Source organism: Eumetopias jubatus, unplaced genomic scaffold (assembly GCF_037043125.1).
Source record: "Eumetopias jubatus isolate StellerSeaLion01/CBP00866 unplaced genomic scaffold, mEumJub1_p1.0 scaffold_15, whole genome shotgun sequence".
Classification (NCBI taxonomy): domain Eukaryota; kingdom Metazoa; phylum Chordata; class Mammalia; order Carnivora; family Otariidae; genus Eumetopias; species Eumetopias jubatus.
Window position 1 is genome coordinate 8,132,621 of NW_028274821.1, and position 26,127 is coordinate 8,158,747.

At 40.6% G+C, this 26,127-nt stretch overlaps 1 protein-coding gene across 3 annotated transcripts in view; it reads left to right on the forward strand.

Annotated features, from left to right (window-relative positions):
* RFX3 (regulatory factor X3) overlaps nucleotides 1-11,900 on the forward strand; it is a 281,486-nt gene extending 269,586 nt beyond the window's left edge. For 2 of the 3 annotated variants that reach the window (XM_028117363.2, XM_028117364.2), the window contains 2 exons: nucleotides 957-999; nucleotides 4,818-5,189. In XM_028117363.2, coding sequence (XP_027973164.1) covers nucleotides 957-999; nucleotides 4,818-5,056 — 282 coding nt within the window. In that variant the 3' untranslated portion in view covers nucleotides 5,057-5,189. Of the gene's footprint in view, nucleotides 1-956; nucleotides 1,000-4,817; nucleotides 5,190-5,308 lie in introns of those variants that run through there. The other variant, XM_088018771.1, reaches the window with a different exon arrangement.
* The last annotated feature ends 14,227 nt before the right edge of the window (nucleotides 11,901-26,127 follow it).

Consider the following 26,127-nt stretch of genomic DNA (forward strand, 5'->3'; position numbering starts at 1 on the left):
AATGTAAGTAGAATTTCTCTCTCACCCTTTCTAAGCCTCTTGAGAACTCTGAATTTCTATAATGACTTATTCTGAATCTTCAGCTTTTCAAAAAGTAATGTTCGTTTAAAAAGTGGATGCTTTGAGGTTTCTCTTTACCTTTTTCTGATCAACTTGGTTATCTCTGCTATTCCTTTTTTTTTTTTAAGAGTATCCATCTTTGTTCACTCTGAGACTCTCAAAATCCATTTCCTCATGGTAAAAATATCATTAAGCTTTTGAACCAAGATAGAAAACAGAATCTAAGCTGAAGGTTATTAATTGTTCCATATTGTTTTAAGCTTTTTGTTGCATTAGTAACAAGCAGATGCCTTTCTTTTATAAAATGGGACCCTGGTATTTTAGTAAATAAGAACATCAAATTACAAGCCGAGAAGTCTCAAAGATTTTTAAAACATAAATACTCTGAACGTTGGGGTTCCCACTATGTTTTTCATTCTCCTAGTGAAAGCTTTAAAGAGAGAGTTCAGCCAAGCGGCTGGACCAAGTTTCTGTCAAGTCGCCACCCGGCCCCAGGCAGGGACTTTCAGACTGCCCATGGGTGGTGGAGCTGACATGTCCTGCTTCACCAAATTTCCAAATTTATCCCACCACATCCAACTTCTCAAGGCCAGCCAGGCCCCCATTTCTTCACTGCTAAGTCGAAATAATAATGAAAAGTAAAATGGAGCACAGAAAGCAGAGAAAATTGTTATCCTTTGCAAAGAAGCCAAGACAGCTAAATTGTGACACAATTTAAACTGTTCAAATTCGACAAGTTTGATTGGAAAATTAGGTGACCCAGGTAGTTAGAGATCAAAATGGGCACTGGTTTACAGTTTTAAAAAAGTCTTCCTTGTGTTTTTACCGCAGACTGATCGAATATTATTTTATTCTACCTGGTAGTAACTGTTGCCCAAATGACTGTTGTTTTACAGTTTGGTGATTTAAATGCTGTTTCTCCTGGAAATCTGGATAAAGGTAAGAAGTGAAAATAATGTACATTTTTAAGAACTTCTTTGAGAAATTCCCGTAGGGGAAAATGTGGTGTGTGCCTACAGTATTGTTATTCTGCAGAAATGGCCACATAACCCTACAGGAATAAGACAGTTACGTGTCTTGGAATCCTCATTGTTTATTTCTCCATTTCTGTGCCTTCTTTATGTGAGGGATGTTAAATGCAAGAATTGAATTTAAATGCAATTGCAAACTCTGCACGACTTTTGCTTGCAGTTCATTACAGGTAACAAGAAATTATTTCTGACCGTCGCCAGAGTCCTGGAGAAAAGTGATAAAATTTTATTGAAGGCCCACTCGGCAGGAGGAAAGATTTCTCAGCCTTCCCCTTCCCACCAATTCATACTTTTCACTGGAAAAGTAGCTCAGAGATAGTAAAGAAGTTTACCGTAAAAAGCAAGATCAGCGGTGGGACGGATGAACAGGATCAGCCGCAGACTTCTCAGATTTTAAAGCCAGCATTACCACTCGGCTAAGATGCCATTCAGATGTGTATTCCTGAAGGAACTTAGGATCTACAAAACCACACAGGAAAAGGAACAGGGCTCTGGGGAAATGAGGTTGGGATAGAGCACATGCAAAGAAAAACCATCCTAATAAACATACCAGCTCAATTAAAAAAAAAAGTAAAATGTTTAATATTAAAAGCAAACACTGCAGAAAATATAGGCCTTTCTTAAAAAAAAAAAATGACAACAACAAAAAACCAAAAAAAAAAAAAAAGAAAAGAAAAGAAAAACCACCAAAAACAGAAACAAAAAAGTAAGGATATCCTGAGGTTTTAAGGAACTGAGTTCTGGAGTCAAGGACAGAATGCCCAGATGGAGGAAAACTGCACAGTAAGCCCTTCCAGGACAGAGCAGAGCTAGTGGGGAAATAGGCCAGGGGAAGGGCTTGGGGAGTCTGTATGTGAAGGGCAGTGTGGTTCTCTGGAGCCTCCTGCCCTGGGGTACTTGTGGCCAGCCTCCATGCCTCCTTGGTGGTGGAAAACGTGAACGTGCTGGCGGAAGTCCTAAGGAATCAGTCTCACTCCCAGGTTAAGCTCCTGTCAGCCTCTGTGACCAGTGGGGCATTCATGAATTCCCGTTTTAGTAATAGGCATCATAGCCAAGCAGGGCGGGTAGAAAATAACAGCCCAAAGACATTCCTGCTGCAAATATATAGTCTCTGCAATTAACCCAGTAACAGTCAGGAAGGTGAATTAGTGATGATACTAGTTTGTAATTTCAGAGCAAGGAAAGTGAGCATTGAAAGCCATGGCCAACATAAGGCAACCTTGCCAATGCACTGACCAAAGCCTGAGGGGTCACACTTGAGGATTTCATCCCGTGTGCCAAAGTGCACAGGCACATTCTCCTTGGCCATGGAATGGCCACCAGGCTTCTCTGTAAACTGCTGGACCAAAACCAAGTCTTGATCAACTTCAATAGCACCTCATTTTAGTTTCTGTGTACCAAATTTCTATAACCTTGAGGATTTTTCTAGAAAGTGTCTTTGAGTCTTTAGGAGGGCATAAAATATCTATGGAATTGCATTAATTTGCCCTTAGAAGTGGAGAGAGGGCTTGCTTTTTTGTGGATTGCTTTGTAGCCTATCCATAGGAACCCCATCACCCACAAGTGGACCCAGAGAGAAGTGGCCTTGGAATGCTTAGGTTTGTTCGGCCCATTGTCCCATTGCCATTTCTACTCACGGCACGTGGATGAAAGGACTCTCTCCACTCTCTTCACTCACTACCTGCTTGAAATGATTTTTTTTTCTTTCAGTGCTACTTCTTTTATTATTTTCACACTATTTCTCAGGCACAGAAATGTTGGCGGAGAGGGAACCATGAAGCAGTGTGATTTATCCGCACGTTGGGGTGGCCTCCCTGGTCCCATTCACCCCCAGACCTGGTGCTTCTTGACATACGGCCAAACTGGCCTACTCAGGGCCTGAGGCTTGAATGTGAAATCTTCAAGAGTTCTGGTGGGCTTTTTCCACAGAAGGAGAATTTTCATTTTTTTTTTCCTGATAATAAAAGTCATTTTAGCTCTATATAAAAATTTCAAATAATACAGAGATTTAGAAACTATGACAAGTGAATTTTGTAGTCACAACCCTAGGAGAGAACCATCATTAAGAATTTAGTGTGAGGATTTTTCCAGATTTTCCTTTGTTTGTTTGTTTATATATAAGCAAATACAAAAACAGACCCAAAATGTGTCATACAAACGTGTTTCAGTTATACCGTCTTCATGAAGCAAATGTCTACCCAACGCACCCCTTTCCCTGAATCAGCCCACATTCCTTCTGGATGTGCTTCTTCTGACAAACCCTGTTACTATAAAGTCCATTCTCCAGAGGCAAAAAGGTAACAGGATAAAGTAGGTGAGCCTCAGCTAAGAGCACTTCTGTGTTTACCTCTCAGTAATGCGGCACGTCCTTTCTAGTCAAGAAACCTCATGTCAACCTTTTCAGTCACACATCCCACTTCTCAGGAGGTACCGTTGCTGACAACCACATGCCGCACAACGTGTGCAACTGTGTGTGGAGGCCCCGTTCCTCCTCATCACTCTTCTCTGGAAACAGCTTTGCCCCAATAGTAAGATAATGATAATGAGGGAAGAAAAGTCAAGGGGCTCATTTGTTAGCAGGGACTTCTGGAGGTGTGTGCTCCAAATGGTACAACTCCATTCAACAGCCCTTAGAAAGAGTCCAACCTAATCGGACTGAAGAGATAGTTGTTAAACATTCACTGCATGTTCATAAAGTCAAAAGTTTCACAGTGAATTATAGGTATATTTTAGTTATAGATGAAGTATTCGATGCAGTTAAACAATTTTCGATTCAAATGGAAATTTAAAACAATGATCTTTTTTTTTTAACAGTAAAACATGTGGAAGGTGAAGTAAAAACTCTTTAGATTTTTAAGGCAGAAATCTAGTCCCCACTATTTAAAAATTATCGCTGATGGGGAGGTGTTCTCTACACTCTTTTGAGAAGAACCTTGCATAGTGGTAAAGTTGTATATGAGCATTTTCTCTCTCTACTGTACTTTTGAATTTTAACAGTACGTGCTGGAAAAAAATGAAGTGGGAGTCCATTATAATGATGTCTTGGTTAACATAAAATGTGTTAAAATGTGGAGGTGACAACGACTACTTAATACATTTAATTTCCAGAAGTGAATATCGGCTATTAACAGTGAATGTCAGCGTTGCCAGGAACGGAAATCCATCGTGCATTTTTAATCTGATAGTGCTGCCTCAGTCAGTATATTTTTAAGAGCCTATTTAATATTGTCATCTACAACATTCAGGGGCACCGAAAACTCTATACACTAGCCCTTCCTTAAGCGTGTTGTTATTTTGTGAATCATCATAAGCCTCACCTATATAAACATGGGCACAGGTGAAATTTATACCTAGTGTAGATTTCAAAGGAGACTGAGAATTTCCCTCCCTCCCTTAGCATGTTTCAGCTCATCCCCAAAAGCAGCATAGCCTACCCAAGTGACTACTTTAGGATGACTCAAATGATGCCAACTACTCAATCCAAAAACTTAAGGGAGTCCCAAAGGTCTTCTTAAGAGAACTCTTAAAAGTATCACTCACAGACTAGCCACGACTCAGTTACTGTTGCCACGTTGGAAAGGATTTTGGGCGCGCGAGTAGCGCGTTGATACCAGTGAAATGCACGGGGCCAAGACTCGCAAGCTCTGTGCCCGGGCCAAGCTGACGGGTTGCTCGCTGTCATCCGGGGTGTCTTCCGGTAATACGGTCTTGGTGTCGTTTGTGCAGACGAAGGCAGCGAAGTGGAAAGCGAAATGGATGAAGAACTGGATGACTCTTCGGAACCGCAAGCCAAAAGAGAGAAGACCGAGCTGAACCAGGCGTTTCCGGTGGGCTGCATGCCGCCGGTGCTGGAGAGCGGCGTGCAGCCCAGCCTCCTGAATCCCATCCACAGCGAGCACATCGTCACGAGTACTCAGACTATCAGGCAGTGCAGCGCCACCGGAAACACCTATACCGCGGTCTAAGGAACATTAAAGCGTATTTTTCCAGCTAACATTACCCCTGTTGATAGATTGGGCTTAAGTTGAAAATTGAATAAGCCTGAAGGTCGACTGTTGTCAAATTCTATCTGTGCTGAACATTACCTTTTTGGAGTTGTGAAATGGAATGGGTGTATGTATTTTGCCAGGTCTCTCTCTCTCTCTCTCTCTCTCTCTTTTTTTTAACGTAAAAAAAAATCATTTGCCTCTAAATAATAAGTTTTTTTTTTCCTTTAGTTTCAGGTGTCAAGAAGGATTTTTACCACACTTAATGCCAATGTTTTTGTTTTATAATTAAAAAGTAATTTACATTTTTTTGTAGCTTAAAATATTTTATTGTTGATTGTAAGTCTTGGTGTATGATTTCATGTGTAAGTTTTTAATTAGATGCACTTCTGTGAAATATCAAAAGAAATGAATTTCTTTGATTTACACTGGAGGCATGCCCATTTGGCAGCAGATGCATCACATTTGCTTTTGAAAGGTGCTTTTCATTGGACAGAACCACGAGACAGGATTTTGATAACACTTTGGTACAGAGAGAGAATACAGAGCATTTTTATTACAGTGCTAGAGGGTTGGGAAGGTCATCTATTTTTCTCTGGAGAAAAATTGAGCTGTGCATTTATCAGTTCAGAGTAAATGACAGAACTGCAAGAGATTATGCTAATATGTACATAATTTGTGTACATAATTATTAAACCATATTAATGCAAACTTCCGTTAAACATTGAATTTTAACCGTTATTTGCATACCAATTCCTCTGTTTAAAGACTACTGATTCTGTATTTGGGACCACTGCACAGATGCATTCTGCTGTTGAGTGGGGCTGTTATAGTTAGATACTGAAGCTGAAAAAAAAATGACTTGACTTTTTTTTTGTTTTGTTTTGTTTTGTTTTTTTAAGTGTACATGCTACTTATGCTGAGCTGGACATACAGGAAACCATTCCATTTGGATGACTTTCTTTTATTCCAGGTCTTTTTCCTAATAGTAGTTCAATATGCTGCTATTATAGAAGAAAATTTATAGAATGCAAGGAATGTAGCAACCTGCATATCGTGATTTCCTTCAAAAATATTTCCTGGTTTCTAAAGTATGTGGATTTAAATTTTAAACAGAACCTGAAGGCAGTGTACCTGGCACACCACACTGTTGCTTATCCCCAATTCAGTAGGATTTGGATAGGTGGCTGGATGGACCAGTGCCATTGAAGAATGTACATCAGGGATCATCGTACCTCGGCTATTACATGGTGCCTTAAAACAGAACTGAAGCTACGGTTTAGTAAGGCTTATTTTGTTCATGTGAATTCCTCTTCAATCCATTTGACAAGGTGTGCCTGTCACGTTCAGATTCCCGAAGTGAGGACAGGTCACATGTTCTTCAAAGGAAATTTAGGGCAAGCAGAGCAAAACAAAAAGACCAAAAAAAAAAAAAAATCAATTCCCCTCTCCGAGTGACCACGGATGGACTTTTTGTTCATAGAGCTGAACATTACTTGATTACAAATCAGATTGCTTAAGGGTGTGGAATAGCAGACTAGTTTTAATTACCAACTTGTCACATAAAATCATATATGTTTTGGGCCATTTTTATCTAGTTATCATTTAAGAAAGTTAACAAAATAAGCAGGTACTTATCGAAGTGCATCTTTTCAGTCTCAATGTTTTGTTTTGTTTTGTTTTGTGTGTGTCTTGGTGTCTGTGTGTCCACAGCGCACACGAGTGCCCGTGGGCAGGGGTCAGCTGCAAAGTGGGTGAGGTCCTAGACAGGATACACCCATCCCCATATGAATTTACATGAAAAGCCAAGGTTCTTTTAAGCACTCAAGTTATTAACAGCAACAAAAAAACAGGCACATCGATTCATTTAAGTAGTTTTTAAAAAGCTGATCAAAAATAAATGAATACATAAACACATAAAGCCAAAAAAAAAAAAAAAAGAAACAAAAGGGAAAGCACAAAATGATTTACAGATGATTAATGAGGCCTATATTTAACTCAAGATGTTTATCTTTCCAGTTTCACCTGGGTGGGGGTGGGGGGTTGGAAAGCAGAGGGTGAGCCAATCTGTAAAGTTAAAAATACCAAATGGCTCATTGGGTAGTGTGCTGTTGCTCAGTTGCCTTAGGCCATTCACAAAACTAAGATCAACAGAGTTTCTTAGGTAAACTTTAAAGGCTCTAGATGTTATTTTTTAAATGGATTCAAATTTCATATGACTCATCTCATATATTTGGAAGTCTTCACTTGCATTCTCCCATCACCTCATCCAAATATCATTGAAATGACCATTCTCCTTTTTTCTCCCCAAAAAAGGCGATGAACTTGCACCATCACGCACACAAAAAGGCAAACAAACAAACAAAACACCTTCACTCGGAAGACCACATATCTATTTCATTGTGCATTAGGGAACGTTTACAGGTAAAATTAAAATCACAAAATGACAAAGACACTCTTAATTTTGACTCTCCTTTCTGAAAAGCTTTTTCGCTTTCCTCTCCATGTCCACCAGCCCCAGAACTCCACTCTATCTGTATCGCACCAAATGTATTTGCTGGTTTCACCTTGTTTATGGAACGACTTTCAATGTATTTATTATCATTGTTTACTGTTGGATATATTTGTATCATTAGAGGAATCTGATAATAATGGGCAAATTTTGGGTGATGAAAGGTAGGGATTGGGGACCCTCCAGGATTCAACATTTCTTCCAATTGTTCATGGTTTGTTCTCCATCAGAACAGATTAGAAATTAATAAATATTACTGCATTTCAGCTTGACTCAGTAGAAACCTCCTGATCTCCTTTACGAACACAAGAGCATTCATCTGTGACGAGGGCAGGTAGTTCCAAACCAACAGTCAAAAAGAGCATTTATAGTCTACAGTCTGTGCTATTTCCGGTGATCTGTAGTCTACAGCAAGACAAGAACACCTCTACAATCAGACACAGACATCTCAACCAATCTCGAATGTGAACTGTGAGATAGAATTCAAACCTCATAATTTGTACATTTGAGGCAATTGGAACAATCCCCTTTATTGCATTTATTTGATGTTTGGTTTTCATTTGTTTCATTCATTGAAACTGTGACTTTTCTAAGGAAGACAGACACTAATACTCTCAGAGTAGATTTATTGACAAGTGACAAGTATACATGGTAAGGACTTCTTAATATTTCTTGACATTGTAACCAAACCCACTAGTCATGAAAGTATCTACATAGACCAAGTGCTACACTTTCAGCAAGGAAGATGTAAGGAAGGCATGTTGGCTATTTGTAAGTTTCAGAAAAGATACTTCCATAAAATAGGTTTGAGTGTGGTGGGTATGGTTTGATCCTCACATACATACTTTTGAGAATCGTACCCAGAAGATTCGCATTCATAAAGCCAGTGAACAATGGGGTGAAATAGGGGAAACACCTCCTTGGAAACACAGGGCCCAGTTTTGAAATTTTTCTTTGGCTCTCAAATGGCTGGTCACTTTTTCAGGATTCTCATCCAAACCATGTTTGGACTGACTATTTAAGTCTTACTGCCTTTTCAGAAATCTGCTTTCCTTTTTGTGCTTTTTCTTGTACTGTATAGCACGGTTCATGCACCTCTCTTTAGATGGTGTCCTTTAAAAACAAAAGTAAATTTTAGAAAATGGTTTTAACACTGCATACCTGAAATTAGTAGTGTGCAACATTGACTGCCTTCGATTTGTAGTAGATGAGTCAAAATGAACACGTCCTTGTGGCATATGCTGTCGAAGTCATTCGGAATGACTATGATTTCATTGCTGTCATCATGAACCTTTTTTACGTGAACGCACTTCCCTAGAAGTGCTGAACATGATGCATTTTCAAATTAAAAAAAATTACTCAGATGATATATTTGAAATGTCTAAAATGATGCTGTGCTTGAAACATTAGTGTAAAAGAAAAAAAATGTGTGTCACTGTGATGTTGGTCCTCCCTGTGTGGACGCAAGTAGAAAGTCAAAAAACAAAAAAACAAAAAACAAAACAAAAAAAACTCTGGCAAGTCACCTTTCTGTACAATTTGAGGCAGTGGTTATAGACAACAAATTGACCTTTGGTAGAATCTTCCCTCCCCCCCCCCATTCTTGGTGAGAAAACACCAACTATCAAAACATGGAAATCAGGACAAATCAGAACTTCTGATTTCGATGAATCACACCAGAACGATGGGGAGAGGGGCGGACATGCAGTGCTATGAAAATTGGGCTTGTCACTAGATCAGATCAACCTCCATGTATATGGTTAGAACAAATCAATGAATGGAATCCTAGTATTTCTGCAAGTTTGGTGATTTTTTTTAAAAACTGGAATAGAAGCATTAATTCAGTGCTTAGTTCTAGTATTAGAAAACCCCTTTGATGTAATGCCTTGTATTAACCCTTTGAGCATTGTAAGATATACAATGGGGGACAAAAGCCTTTCAGATCATTTATTTAGACTTAGACCGGTAAAATATACTCTATATCCAAATGTCTAATTATGCTGTTTTTTTAAGGGGGGGGTAGGAAAAGAAAGTGTTTCCATGCTGAACACTTGCATTTTATATACAACTCTTAATTTTCTTCTTCAAGAGGGCTTGATATATTTATTCCCAAATATTCACTGCCATCTAAGTAAGTGTACTGTTTACAGAAAAAATTCAACTTTTCTAGCATCACATCATGACTCTAGAAAAGGAGGACAGATACATGGGCCTGTTGACCTATGTCATAACTGATCTCTGCACATTGAAAGTACCTAGATTGCCTTTAAAAGGTATGATAAAGAAAGGGTTACATTTCTTTTTCTTCTTTTTTTTTTCCTTTCCCAAAACAAAACAAAAGATCTCGTTTATTTAGCTTTAGAAAAGTACAATTGTAAGTGAAGCCTTAGGAAGAAATGAGTTCGAGTGGATAAAGAAAAGCTGAACTCTTTGGGGGCAGGTAAGCTATTTGGAGTTAGATCACTCATAAAATAATATTGTTTGGGAATTTCATACAGGGCATAATTTTACCTATGCTCCAAAACTTTATAACACTTGGTCAAAAAAATTAGACATAGATAGAATGGAGAGCAAAGCACTTGATTTTCAGCTCATCTGTCAGGAGATGCCATGACGACTGCTTCTGATATGGGTAAATGCCAGTCCGCTTACACAGTTGCCGAGTCGGCTCAAGGGACGCTCTGCGTGCCCTTGATCCCCCTTTTGTCCCCCGCGTGACGGAACGTGTGTCGTCTGCAGATGCGCTTGCGCAGCCCTCGCCGGGCGCCACCTAAGAGTGTAACCTATTCCGATGTCTGGTGAAGGGACATCCATAGCATAGTGCAAGTTTGCCGTAAAAACATTGCTTTTTAGACAGTGTAGGAAGTCAAACCATGCAAATTACTCATGTGTTAACATGCAATACTCAAAGGGTTTTAATTTGACTCTCTTCTTTTGAATTCTTCATGATGATTTACTGTAAATGCTTCTCAGTTTGCATGCTCTGATCATTGCTGCTAGTGATTTTATGTGCCAGTAGACCTGAGTTTAGTTTACCAATTTTACTTAAATAGTAAAAGCCACTTACAAAGTGACTGCCTAGGATTTTTTTCTCTTTTGTTTGAAGTAATTGGTAATACGTCTTATTTTCAAAAAATGTGTTTTGTCTCTTCTTTTATTTGGTTCCGGTATTTGATTCTTTATTCCACCCCCCTTTCCTTTCTTTTTTAAATAAATTATGATGTTGGGATTGGAAGCCCTGAGTAATGAAATCTTTTGGTAAGAATTGTTACGTAGCTCGATAATGAGGACGACAAATCTCTGTTAGAAGAATTCTGATTCTGGGGGAGGAAGGAAAAAATTAAAACTCCCATTGACTGGTAATAACCGAGTAAATTTTTCCTTCAATGAATTAATAGTTTTGAACGAACGATCGTCTTGTTTTAACCTGCTAACCACAATTTTAAATGACCCAATAAAGGAGGTATTGAATTTTATTCGTTTAAAAAGCATCTTTTGTACCAAAGCAAATTTTTTTCGCTACTCATCTCCATCATTAATTGGGACCTATGGTGGTGACCAATGTGTTGGTTACAGAAACTTTAAGTGAGTGCCTTGAGAAAACTTGGAAATTTGTGCCTGGGGTGGTAAACTTTTAATTAGGTTAATTGTAGTGCTTACCAATCAGTAATTCCGCTATCACTCAGGGCTTTCGTACCTTCTAGGTAAAACTTCTTTCATTGTGTTTTTTTAAAATACTGTATTTTTTTTTAAGTGCCATCATTTAAATTTCACTTAGTAAGTGGCAGATTACATTATTCAGTCCCACAAGCACAGAAACATAGTAACACTAGGAGATATTTGAACATTTATTTTACAATCGACTGAATATATTATGTAAATGAGGTAAGCAACTTTTGTAGAGATTGTATGTGTGAGATAATGTAATGTTCTTTTCCAGTTTTTGGACTACAGTTGAATAAACTTTTTAATTATTTAAAAACATCTTTACCGAATAACATGTGATGGTTTTTTGTATAATGTATTTGATTTTGTAAATACGTATTTCCTGATGTGATTTTTGTGAGAAATGCTAAATCTTTTAGTATATCATGTCCTCTCAAAATTGGCAGGAGCTAAATAATAGTTTGTGGGCGATTTGTATTGTGTACTGTACAATAACTGGGGAACTTTTATAATTATAAAAATATATATTAACTTTTAGTGTGTTGTTTAAACAAATGACTGGAACATACTAAAGATATTAGTAGGATTTTTCTGAATATTTCAGACTTGAACTCAGGCTAGCTTTCTCGTGTTTTTCAAAACAAAATGGTGTCTTGTCTTTTAAAATCAATAAATTTGTTTCCTTGTTACAAATACATTTGAAATGCCTTGATTTTTTTTACCCCCCCCCCCAAGTTGTTGCCGGGAAGCTCAGAATGCACTGCCTGCCTCATCTAGAGGGTAGTCTCTGTGTCATTGACTAGCTTCGAAACAAAATTAAGTTGTTTTCCGTTTTTGTGTCAAATGAAATTAGCAATATTTACACATGAACAGCACAAAAAGAGAAAACAGAATTATAAGCCCAGCAGGGTACAAATCTTACCCTCAAAGAAAATTAGTGATTGAGTGCTGTTTAATTTCGGAAGCTGTCAACGGTTCCGTTGTAAGTCCAGATTTTTGGATGTTTGTAATGTGTTTGTTTTATGTCACTTGACATTGATACTTGGCACCCAAGTTCCTTGCTTAGATTGAAATAGCTTATTAAAATTCATTTTAATACACTTAAGGAGATGCCCTGCCCCCATTTAATTCTTCTTCGAATTATATAGTTACATACAGAAAAACTTATCATTTTCAGTATGCATTACTGAGTTTTGACAAACACACACAGGCATGTAACCACCGGCACAATCAAATTTAAAACATTTTTTTTTACCTTGCAAACATTTTTTTAAAATGATTGTGTGTGAGGGGGGCCTCCTCCTAGAATATGGAATAGCCAGTTTGTTTTGATTTCCTTAAACAGTAGAAATGCAAGCAGAAAATATCCTTTTGGGAATCCCCAGTGTGGTGCTTCCAAGTCATAGTACAAAGTTACTTCTGAAGCAAAAATATTGACATCTTAGCCCACAGAAACACCAAAATCATTCTAACTTATGTGGACATTTAATACAGTAACATAGAAATGTACCAAAACAATGTTAGTTAATAAACAAATGAAAGAAAAGGCAGACAGAATTAGAGTCAATAGAAGAGGCAGGTACTATGCTAGGAAGAAAATGAATCTAACCAATCTGAGCATTTTTATGTTGCATAAACACTTGTGAAATATTTGGAACTTTTGTACAAAAAAAATGGAGTTCCCAGTTTCCAGCCTTATTTTTGTACTTGGTTTCTTTTAAAAATCTGAAGTCTTTCAAATATATCCTGTAATTAGTGCACTTTGGTTATACTATTCTTCCCACCAAAGGTCCTTAATAGCATTTCCTTCTCTTTTGGAACTTGGACATTTCAAGACATGAACTCAACCTGAGAAATATTACCGGTTTTCATTAACTGATTCAATTCAATCCACCAAATACTTTCCTTCCATTATGGTCTAAAAGTAATGTGTGTAAAATCTGCCGTTCATCATTTGCTTGAAGCACAGATTGTTTTTTATGGAACACCATAATCAGTGGTATGGCTGCCATATTGTTTAGGATACTGTATCTGAAATCAGGGGAAGGGAGCAGAAGGACACTCCAGTCTGATTCTGTTCTGCTTCTTTCTGAAGCAACATCTGGACCAGGAGGAGGTGTCTGCTTGCTCTCACAGGGGCTGGATGTCAGAGTAGTTAGGCTGAGGGACCTTAGACATAGTAGCTTCCCAACGCTGATGAGACCCAGTTTTCATCAGTTTGTGGTTGGCTGTAAGATTGGAAAGTACCCCAGGTGTGCCCGGGAACATGGGAAGTTGGGCCCAAGTTGTCTGAACACAAAAATATTAGTATTAAAGTAAATAATAAGTGCACTAGTATTGTAATTAAAAGGGAAAGATTGTCAAATAGCATTTTTGAAAGAGAACAGATCTCTATACTGGGTACAAGAAAAAGCGCTCCAAGAGGTTGAAAGCAAAAAAATAAAGTAGAAACATTATGAAATAATTAATGATAAATCTGGTAAAAAAAAATGTGAAAGGTCTGTACGCTGAAAACTATAAAACATTGCATGGGGGAATTAAAGACTTACATGGAGAGATCTGCTGTGTTCATGAAGAAGACCCAATATTGCTGAGATATTAATTCGCCCCATTTTAATCTATAGAGGCACCATAATCCATCAGAATTCCAGCAAGCTTCTAATAGCCAATGACAAGCTGACTTTATAATTTATATGGGAATGCAAAGAATCTAGGTTAGGTAAAACAGCTTTGGAAAGAAGAACCAAGGTGGAGAGCTACCAACACCTAAATTCAAGGTTCTTATAAAGCTACACTACCCAAGATAGTGTGGTATTGGAATCAAGACAGATCAACTGGATTTGTCAAATAGATGAATGGGAAAGAATAAAGAATACAGGAATGGACCCACACATTTATGGGCCACTGGTTTTTGACAAATGTATAAAGGCAATTCGATGGAGAATCTTTCAAAAAGGCACCCGTATGTTTAAAAAAAAGTTTTGATCACCCCACACGTGAAAAAGAACTCAAAAGGATCATAAACTGAAAGATAAAACCTAAAACTATAAAACTTTTTATTTTTTAAAGATTTATTTATTAGAGAGAGTGTGTGTGAGAGGTGGGGGGGGCAGAGGGAGAGAGAGAGAGAAGGAGGGAAGTGGACTCCCCACTGAGCGCCAAGCCCTCCACTGGGCTCCATTCCAGGACCCTGAATCCACGACCTGAGGTGAAATCAAAGAGTGGGATGCTCAACCAACTGCACCGCCGAGGCACCCAGAACTATAAAACTTCTAGGAGAAAACGTAGAGAAAATCTTTGAGATCGCGGCTAAGGCACATCTATCTTAGCCATGACTCCAAGGATGATCCATAAAAAAAAAATCAAACTGATAAATTAGACTTCATAAAAAATAAACGTTCGGCTCTCCAAAAGATGCAGCTAAGAGAATGAAAAAATCAGTCCTACATTGGGGAGGAGGTTTTCCTTGGTTCTCTCATTTTTTCTGCATGTGTTTTGAACAAATGCATTAGATAGATTTGGCAAAAAGCCTTGGAAGATAGAAAGGCTCCCTCGGGGGCAGAGGGCATGTTTGTTTCCTGACAGTGTGATAAAGATAGTTGTCTTCTCCCGGGCAAAGGTTGGGCAAGCTTGTTAGCAGCCCACTTTAAAAATGACGGGGGTTTCTCAGCTGTGACACAAAGCCCCCACCTGTGCAGTACCCACCTGGGTCTTTCCACATCCCTCCTGGGTCTTTGGGAGGGAGGGTGGGGGTTGTAAACATGAAGCTCCAAAGTCCTTTCTCCCTAACCGGGGAGCCTTGTGTGCCCTGCTGGTATCTCTGAAACCTTGGAAGCCTCCCCTGTTAGTTTGCCAGCAGGTTAAAATATCAGACCCTTCGCAGCTCTTGACACCGCAGACTGGGGGAAAATATTTACAAATCATATATCTGACAGAGGACTTGTGTGCAAAGCTATAAAGAGGTCTCCAAACTCAAGGTGTTGAAAGTGTATGCACAGAGCGCTAACCACTTTTAACACTAAATGCATATTTTTGATGAATATTTACTTAAATCTGTCTCCCTTTATAATTCCAAACCTCAGGATTTCAGGGACCTCTGTGTCTTTAATGAGATGCCTGCTCCCCAGGCTGCAGCTATGATGATAAGCTAATAGGCCTTTTTCACAGAGACTGAGATCCTGGGTCGGCTGCCTCTTGCTGTGCCCTGGGGGGTGGTAGCTGTTTAAAAACTTTCTCCACTGGTTACAGTCCCGCGGGGACCTCCTGAGCGGAAGTCCTGCTGGCCGCCAGAGCCATGCCTTGCAGACGTGCCACAAAACTCAGGGTGCCAGACAAGGGTACAGGCTCCTTTCTGGGTGAGACTGGCAAGCTGCAGCCCCGCCACAGATCCCTAAAAGTGAGCCAACCCAGGAGCACGCCCCCACCCCGCCAGGCCAAAGCTCCTGGACAAGCAAATAGGCTTTTTCCCCCCAGAAGACTGGGGTGTGTTTTAGTCCGCTGTCTGTGCAGTGCCCCGGGGGTGGTGGGTTGCCCAGAGCTGTCTCTCTGATTGTCACAGCCCCTCGGACCTAGGAGGGCAAGCCCTCCTGGCCTCTAGAGCCAGGCAATCAAGTGCATCCCCGGGGCAGCCGCGGCAACAGGTGCAGCCCACGGAGGGCGGGAAGACGGCGCGGGCGGAAGAGGAAAGGCAGGCGGTGGTTAAACAAAGATGGCGCCTGCCAGCCCCCGGCCCTGCAGGTGCTCCACGTGTGTGTGTGAAATTAGATGCTGCTCCTCGGGCCAACACTTTAATACCAGCAAAGGAACCCTTTTCACTTCAGACTGGACAGGACGGGCGGCTGTCGCTGAGCCCCGGGGTGGTAAGTCCCCGCGCGCGAGTCCTTAAAGAGCGGGTCTCAGTTTAGCCTGTGGCTCTCGAAGAGTTGAGTCCCATCGGTTTCCGAATGTTTCAGCTATTTTGGGGGCTCGGCTGTCAGGTGCGGGTCTTAAAAGTCCGGGTTCCAGATGTGGGGTATGACCCTTTGGCTCCTCAGGGAGACGTGCTGGGTTTCGAATTCCCTTCTGGTGCTCGTTGCTGGGCCGGGGGTTGAGGTTCGTGGCGGGACTGTGTCCCAGCCTCTCCTCCCTGTTTCCATGTGGTTTCCCTCCCGTTTACCCAAACTGTAGGAGTTGTGCGGCCAGCCTTATAGGGTTGTTGTTGTTGTTTTTTCCAGAGGAAGCTTCCATATGTAGCTATAGCTACCCTGTGTCTGTGGGAGGAGGTGACTTCTGGATCTTCCTAGGCTGCCATCTTGAACTGACCCCAGGAGACCTCTCAGTGTGGATCACTACAGAGCTCCCACTAGCTCGGCCCTTCGGATGTAATTCAGTCGACAGATATTTGTTGCATGAATTAAGAAAACAGTTGTCTTATGATTATGCCTAATGACTATACTATTTAAGGTTGATTGTTTCTGCTTTTGCAAATGATTCTTAATGACTCATCTTGAACATTTTATCTGTGCATTCATCCTGTTTTTCCCATACACATATATTCTCTACACACTTCTAGAAGTCAAATTTGGGGGCTAATACATTGCAAAATTTAGTCGAGTTGCTTAAGTCTACTGTGAAAGCTTAAATCAATTTACAGTTCCTTCAGTAGCTCTGAGTCAAATCATTAGAAGCCAATTAACTGAAAGAAAAAAAAAGTTGTAAAAGGGATGTAGGCAGGGCGGGGTCCAAGTATCCAGAGGGGCTCCCACAGGACCAGCCAGGTGGGTCCTTGGCTTCTTGCAGGATGGAAATCAACATGAGCCAGCAGGAGGTGAAAGCAGAGTTTATAGGAGGTATATAGAGAGATACAGATGGAGCCTCTGGGAGACTCGGAAAGGAAACGAGGGTCTCGTCTTGGTGTAGGGCCTAAGGGTTTTTATTGACGATTGTGGTATGGTGCACGTGGCCTCTCAGGCATCCAGGAACCAGTCAGAACGAGGACAGGGTCCAGGTGTCCATCATAAGTCACTTATCCCCCGAAGCCAGGGGTCTTGGTGTCACGAGGTCTAATGCCTATGGTCTGGAATATGCATATAACTTTGGTCATTCTCAACTGGTCCTTCATTAAATGTTATTGAGACAAATCATTAACTCCTTGTCCCTTATGAGGAGGATATATGTTATTTGCATTTTCTGAGGCCTGTGTAGGGTGGGGTGGGGGTGTAGGTCCTAGCAAGAATAGAAGCTGGGTAAGAAGCCAAGGGGGAAAAAAACCAGCTTATTCTCTCATGGGGTCCCTTTGATTTCCCTGTCTCAAAAACAATTTATATTTGGAGGCACCTGGGTGGCTCAGTCGGTTAAGCCTCCGGCGCTTGGTTTAGGCTCAGGTCATGATCTCAGGGTCCTGGGATGGAGCCCTGAGTTGGGTTGTTCTAGCTCTCAGTGGGGAGTCGGCTGGGGATTCTCTCTCTCCCTCTGCCCCTCCCCACTGTGTGCACGTGTGCTTTCTCTCTCTCTCTCAAATAAATCTTTTTTTAAAAAGCGACTTATATTTGATCTAGGGCTTATATTTGATCATTTTACAGGCAGAGAAATCTATACTTCAAAAAATCCTCAATAATCTGGCAAATAATTACTCAGCAAAATGGTATTTGATTTTTTGGAACCCTTCCCTCAGCAGTTGCCATGTTAAGTGTAGATGCACTTTGGGCAAATAAGTATTTTATGTCCCAAGTGATTATTCTGAAGTTAACCTTTGAATGTGAATTGCAAATACAACATTAAGAGGTTATGTTAGCATGTTATTACAACTCTGTTATTTTAATTGTAGCCCATTAAACATACCTACATACTCAGAACAGTTCATTATGTCTATTAAGTGAAGGAACTGTTCTTTAAGGTATAAAAAATTTTTTTAATCCTTCTGATATAAAATATGACTCATAATCTCACCAAATTGCAAACAACCCATTTCCTTCAAATGTAGAAGGAATCAAGAAATTATGGGCTATCCATTTAATGGAATACCAGACATTAGTAAATTAAAGCAAGTACAAGCAACAACATGGTAAATCTCACAAACATTACATGGATAAAAGATGCCAAATATGGAGGAAAATATGTTACATTATTCCATTTAAGTTCAAAAACAGGAAGAAGCATACTATAGTATATTGTTTACCTTTGGAGAGGAGAAAACATTTGCAATTGAGAAAGAACTCAAGGCTTTTGGGTGCTGGCAACATTCTATTTCTTGATCTGTGTAGTGATTTTATCTGCACTTTTCCTTTGAGAGAATTTACTTAGCTGATTAAAACAAACAAATACGTTAAAACTAGACTGAGTCCAGATTCACCTGTCTAGCAGAGCATAATGGCTTAAAATCCCAGACCTACCCAATGGTTTTCTAAAGCCCAGGAAGAATTTAACTTACGCATTCGTATTGAAAGGCACCCCAAATACAGCTTTACTTTCAACACACTATTTAATGATGTCTTGAACCAGAAGCAGCCATGAAATGTTCATGCTTCAGTAATCACAAATGAATACTGCCAACCTGATTTCTTACATCTTATTACTAAAGGATATATTTGTTGAAGTTGATTGGAGTTAACAAACAAATACTAATAATATTTAAAAAAAAAATCTCTGAGTGCCTGGGGCGCCGGGGTGGCTCAGTCAGTTAAGCGTCCGACTCTTGGTTTAGGCTCAGGTCATGATTTTGGGGTCATGAGATGGAGTCCATGCAGCGGGCTCTGTGCTCAGCGGGGAGTCTGCTTGAAGATTCTTGCTCTCTGCTCCTCCCCCCACCCCCCCTTTCTCAAAAAAATAAATAAATCTTAAAAAAAAATCTCTGAGTGCCTGGTAAGTTAAGAGTAGAGGGTACAGTCTATAACAGAACATTTTGGAAACTCTCCCAAATTTACAAGCTGTCCCTACTCTGCAGAAATGTTTCTCAACGGTCTGGAGTGCCCAGTGGTTTTCTGCTTCGCCCGAATGGCTATTCAGACAATTAGCTTCAGTGGGCTGTATGCATGAGAGGAGTAGCTCTGCGATCTTTAGAGCATGAGAGGAGTAGCTCTGTGATCTTTAGAATACAGAGCCCTCAGTGTGACACTTGGCAGCAAACCAAGACCACAGAACATGTCCAGGGGAAACCCTAAGAAACAGCAGATATTATGGGCAGGAAATCACACTGTTTGCATTTCAGAAATAGGATGGTTTACTTGCTTGATAGGTGTGCTATCACTGCAATATGCCCAATCCCAGACAGACATAGGATGCCATATGGTCATCCTGAATGATTGGCAGAATCCAAAATGCCACACAGCTTAGGACCAGTGAAACAGCAACAGTCACACTCTTGCATAGAAATGTTTTGCTGGGGCACCTGGGTGGCTCAGTCAGTTAAGCGTCTGCCTTCGTCATGATTCCAGGAGCCTGGGATTGAGCCCTGCGTGCCATTGGGCTTCCTGCTCAGCGGGGAGTCTGCTTCTCCCTCTGCCCCTCCCCCTGCTCGTGTTCCCTCTCTATCTCAAATAATAAAATAAAATCTTAAAAAAAAACGTTTTGCTAAGCAGTGTCACACAAATGAAGAGAGCCAGAGAGAGACATCCCCAGGACGTGTCCTCCCCACTCCTTTAGATAGCCCTGTCTTTGCCTGGTTCTCAATTAAGGAGCCGGTAGGGATGTCCATACTCACTGTCTGCCCACCCCTTTGATCCCACCACTTGACTTCGGCTTTTATTGAACTCTATTCTGGCACTAGAACATTTCTATATGTTTTTAGAGGCTCAATTTCTTTTTTTTTTATTAAAGATTTTATTTATTTGAGAGAGAGAATGAGAGAGAAAGCACGAGAGGGGGGAGGGTCAGAGGGAGAAGCAGACTCCCTGCTCAGCAGGGAGCCCGATGCGGGACTGATCCCGGGACTCCAGGATCATGACCTGAGCCGAAGGTGGTCACTTAACCAACTGAGCCACCCAGGCGCCCCTAGAGCCTCAATTTATTGATAATACTCTATGGATACATCCGTCCTGACATCTGGTTTTACAGGGTGGCTTCTGGGAGAGACTATATCTGCATGCCATGGTCTGCTGGGGGAGCCTAGAATATTCTAAAGCACCACTGTAAACCATCTGCTTTTCCACGGAGTAACAGAGGTCATTAGGGTCTGGTCCAAGGAGGATTCATTAGGAGTTAGGGAGACAGGACCCTTTTTCATAAAATAATAAAGTAATATCAAACAGAAGTATATAGAGAAAAAACAGTTCCTCCTCCCAATCCATTTCTTCTTTACAAAGGTAACAGCTATTAAGTTTACTGCCGACTGCAGAGCCGGAGCTGGCAATAGAGATTTTTTAAAAATACTTTTGTATCAGAGTGGAGTTTATGGACTGTGAAATGTGTGCCCCCTACACTGAAATTCCTAGGTCAGAGAGGTGGCCGATGCTCCTGTAACTGGCATATCCTCTCTCTCACATTCAGCACACTTCAAAGTTTCCATTCTTTCTACATTTGGATGTCAGATTTATTAGGAGACATTTTGTCTGCGGCATCAAGACCAGTGCATGCCAGGGACATCGGTCCTCTGGGGTTCTTGCGCAGGACGGAAGGACCAGCAGAAGGTGCCGGCGGGAAAGCGACCATCACAGTCCTGCCGCCACGGTGCCCTGGTGCCCTGGTTTCTCCCTCTGCTCGCTGGGAGCAGCTGCTTAGCCACGGGTTTATGAGACTTTATAATTTGACTTTATAATTCTTTTCTTTCAAGCTACGAATTAATTTGAATACAAAGGTTCAAGAAAACCAACATTTGTTTTAAAACCCCCCAACACACAAGCAAAGATAAAAGTAGGAAATGTGTGTAACGCATGACTCATGGTTCCCTGGCCTCGGTGTTACACACCGGCCTGACCCACGCAAGCACATCTCTGGGGAATTAAAGTACTGAACCTGCTACAGCTTTCAGAGGAGTGAGAGTAATGTGTCTGGAGGGGAAATTTAGTCCCGAAGGGAGATGGCGGCTCCTTCAGTCCGGGTGATGGAGCTAGGAGCACGGGGCTAAGGTTGTACGCTCGGTAACTGAACTGAATCAGTCAACCTCCAGTACTCCTTCAGAAGTTGGATGTTTCTTCTCTGAAAGAAGCAAACGTCATGGAATTTGGGTGTTCTTTGTAACTGGTAGTGGATGCTCGTGAGGATGGAATGCAGTTGGGGCTGGACAGACACAGAATCCCACATCGACAATCCAGACAAAGAATACTCAGGGCTTGGTTGGCCATGATAGAATGGTGGAAGGTATTTTGTGAAGATGTCAGCTGTTTGCTTCTCGGTCAGTGACGTAAAGGACTTACATGTTGACTCAAATAATGATTCTCCAAAACTCCATAGGATAGTTTCCATTATTAGTCCCTGGTTTATGGAGATAATAAATATTTGTCAAGTGCAATTTTAAACACCTGTTGTGGATAACTGCCGACCGACGGGTGTCGCATGGTGGCACACACCTCATAATGTTGGCATTCTGTAAACAGCTATTAAAGGTCAATCCTCAGCACCATATGCTTCTTTGAAATAGGCAGCGCTGGTTTATCTGTGCCAAGGAAGGGGAGTGTTGTGGGAAAGCAAACATTCCTCACTGGTGCTGGGAGGCTCAGTGGCGCCATTCAGAATATAGTTATGGAAGAGCTGAGGGGTATGAGTTTTCCAGTTTCCTTGTCTTCCATTCCAGCCCTGCCATCTGCTAACTATGTGACCATGAAAATCACTTTTCTGAAATTTAGTTTCATCATCTGTAAAATCAAGCTAAGAATAGGACCCACAACATAGGGACGTGGTGTGAAGATTAAATGAGATAACACGTGAGTTTAGCCAGGGGCCCAATGAGCCATGTGGGAGGTGGGGGGTGCGCTGTGGGAGGGTCTGCAGCCCCCACCCACAGTCCCCTGGGCAGCTCGGGGGAAGGGCGAGGTCAGTCCTTGCTATAGGTGTGCCAGAGGGGGATGATTTCTTCTGGGATTCTGGTCTTTCCTTTTTAATTGCTAGTAAAGCTAAAAATTAACACTTTTGGAGTGCTTACCAGGTGCAGAAACAAGAACCTATATATTAACTTAGGTCTTTCTTCTCAGTCTGTATTTCTCAGATATGTTTTCTTTTAATAATGCTGTTCTACATTCCCTCCATCCTATTTTTTTATTTGTTTCTTGAATGTTTGGTGGGCTCAACCAGTGAAGCCACTTGGACCTAGAGTTTCCTTCTGGGGAAGATTTTAAATGACTGGTTCCATTTGTTTGATGGTTATGCTCTGACTCAGGTTTCTAGTTCTTTCATAAGTCAGTTTTAGTAAGTTATATATATTTTTTTCAGGAAATTTTCCATTTTCTGTTAAAGTCTTTCGCTCTATTGGCATAAAGAGTTTCAGGGACATTTTGGTATGTGTTTGTAATCATTCCTTTCTAAACCTTGTGTAGTTTTCTATCATTTCATTTTTAACCCATGGACAACTTAGAAGTCTGGGCCTTACTTTCCAAACAAATGAGTGTTTTCTAGTTGTCATGGTGTGATTGATTTGCCACTTAATTATGTTGCTGTCAGTGAATACTTTTGTATGATTTCAATCCTTTGAGATTTGTGTAGGTTTACCTTATGATCTAGTATACAGTCTCCCTAAATATTTAGTACATGCCATAAAAGAATGTGTGTTATTGTCAACCAGAGAAATACAATTATCATATGATCTCACTGATGTGAAGAATTTGAGAAACAAGACAGAGGATCATAGGGGAAGGAAGGGAAAAATGAAACAAGACTAAACCAGAGAGGGATACAAACCATAAGAGCCTCTTAACCTCAGGAAACAAACTGAGGGTTGCTGGAGTGGTGGGGGGTGGGAGGGATGGGGCGGCTGGGTGATGGACACTGGGGAGGGTATGTGCTATGGTGAGCGCTGTGAATTGTGTAAGACCGATGACTCACAGACCTGTACCCCTGAGACAAATAATACGTTATATGTTAATAAAAAAAATGTGTGTTATTCAGTATTGTGCACAGATTTTACTCAAATTTGTAATTATGTTCATATTTTCAATATTCATACTGGTATACTTTCTCTGCTTGTTTTATAATTTATGCAAGTCAGTTTTAATCTCTCACACTGATTGTGGGTCTGTCTTTCCTTATAGTTATTCTATGATTAATTAATTAATTAATTTGAAGGCCATGTCATTCTGAGTACAAGTTTAAAATTATTTTCTCTTCTTTGGGACCATTGTGAAGTAACTGAGTGTCTCTCATGTGCTATTTTGCCTGGAAGTCTTTCTTGTCTGATATTAATACAGATACACTAGTGCTCTTTTGGTTTATCCTTTTCTCATAATTTTACTTTCTACTTTTACATATTTTAATGACTTAGATGTTTTTCTTGTAAATGGATTAAAGTTGGAGTTTTCAGATAAAGCGATGCTGCTAGCTGGAACATTTAGCCTCTTTACAGTTGACACAACTGTTGATATAATTAGGTTTCGTCCACCAACTTTTTTTTAAAAGATTTATTTTAGAGAGAGAGAGTGAGCAGGGGAAGGGGCAGAGGGAGAGGGAGAGAGAGAATCTCAAGCAGATTCTGCGCTGAGGAGGGAGCCCGGTGCAGAGCTCAACCTCATGCCCCTGAGATCATGGCCTGAGCCCAAACCAGAAGTCGGCCACTTAACCGACTGAGCCGCCCAGGCGCCTCGGTCTCATCTATCATCTTATTTAACCCTTCATTTGTCTCGCCCATTCTGTGTTTTCTGTCTGTCCTTCTATTTACTAGGTAATTTCTTTCATTCCATTTTCCTTTCTGCTGGTTAAGAAGTCATATACTCTTTTACTGGTTAACTTGAAAGAAATAATATATATTATAGTACACGATATTATATGTAATATATTATAAAAAATTATATACATATAATCAAGATAAAAAGTATCAATACTTTTACTTTCTTCCTAGAAAATACATGGGTCTTAGAACAATATAACTCCATTTATTACCTTCAAAATTATATGTTAAATTGATATATTAGTGTTTTAATTTTGCTTATAAAAATGTGATTCATAATTATATTGCTCAGGCAGTGTTGGTTTAAATTTATCTGTATATTTACTTTCTTTGTTTTTTACAAAGTTTTGGTTTACCTCTCTCAGTGATCCCAAAATCATTCTCAATCTGTAAGACATAGTCAACTGCGGTGAAAACCTTGGGTCCATGCAGCTCTGCATATATTTATTATCAAACACCTGGGTCAGGGATAGAGAATCATCAAGCTGATTCCTGGACTATATGTGTCAGGAGAGGAACAAAAACTCATATCTGACAGGTAGTTTCCTTAGATGTAGAACTTGCATCATAGTAAATCCTGAATTTACAGGGTTAGTGTGGTGGAATAAAGAAGACATTGTATGCCAGTGTGCTTTGTGAAGTGGCACACAAATGTAAAGTCATCGCCCTCAGTTGGCCACGTACACATTATGTGATCCTGGGCAGGATCTGGCCTTCCTGTCTTCCTCACTTGTAGGGAGGGCTTTGAACTGCTGGACCTTTAAGACCCCCGTTTTTGAAGGGTCTCTAATTCTGTGACTTCTGATTCATTCTATGTTTCCTCACGTACAAGCTTTTGGAGTGAGAGTGGTATCTTTGGTTAGAACTTCCTTCAACTACATCCCCCTGTTATCATAACCTTTTTTTTTAACCTCTCCCTCTTTTTTTTTTAAAGATTTCATTTATTTATTTGACAGATAGAGACACAGCGAGAGAGGGAACACAAGCAGGGGGAGTGGGAGAGGGAGAAGCAGGCTTCCCGCTGAGCAGGGAGCCGGATGCGGGGCTGAGCCACGCAGGCGCCCCTTTTTTTGAACCTCTTTATTAAGTACAGCTTTGCCGACTTTCTCCTCTAAGTGTTGGGCATGTCACCTTTTCACCAACTTCACTCCTACCATGTGAAGGGCTGACCAGCCCATGGCTGAGTGAGCAACATTGATTTCGAGAACCCAGTGGAAACACTTAGGAGCTGTCACCACTGAGATGGGATGCATGGCCACAGGCCAACTGCTGGATTGACTGTGCTATGATTCTGGGTCTCAGCAGCCAGCAGCACTCCCTCTCAGTTAGGGAAGGGCATGTGCAGCTGAGTGCTGGGTGGAACCAGGGCAGACCCCAGGCTGGTGCTCCCCCAACTAGTAAGGCCAACACAAAACACTAGTGCAGGTGCTCGGAACCAGCTGACAGAGGAAGCTAAACCAAAGGGAGGCAGGTGATCAAGTAGTTTGCTTGATTGTTTGCATAACCATCAGTTCATTTCCATATCCATCCATTCACTCATTCACTCCATGAACGTTAAATATAAAGAGACTTCCAAGGATGTTCTTTGAGTTCATGGAATCCACGGGTTTGTCTTATCCAAGCACATATTCCTTTTCCTCCCATGTCCTTGGATATTTAGCAAGTAGAAAATTAAACAGCTAACTTTTGTTAACTTAATTCACCATAATTAAGCTACCAGAAATGATGGAGATGGAACCAAGATGTACAGACTCATATCTAGCGTGGAAACAGGAAACGTATGGAATAAGAAATAGGAGTCCCCCATAAATAAGAGGTCACATTAAATTATAAGGAAACTGAAACAATTTCACAGAACTTTTATTTGCCCATGTTCCGTATAATAACTTGTTCGGAGAATGTATGAATACCTTGTGAGCTCTAGAGGTTGGCTAGCTAAATTTGTTTAGACTAAATGGCGTAATTACCAAAGACTAGCTTACTTTTAAGTTATTATGGTTCTTTGTTTTTCTCACCTTAAGTTACTAAGGTTTAAACTCGTTCTCAAAGGCATATCATGTTGTCTTTAACTCCTATAAAAGAAAT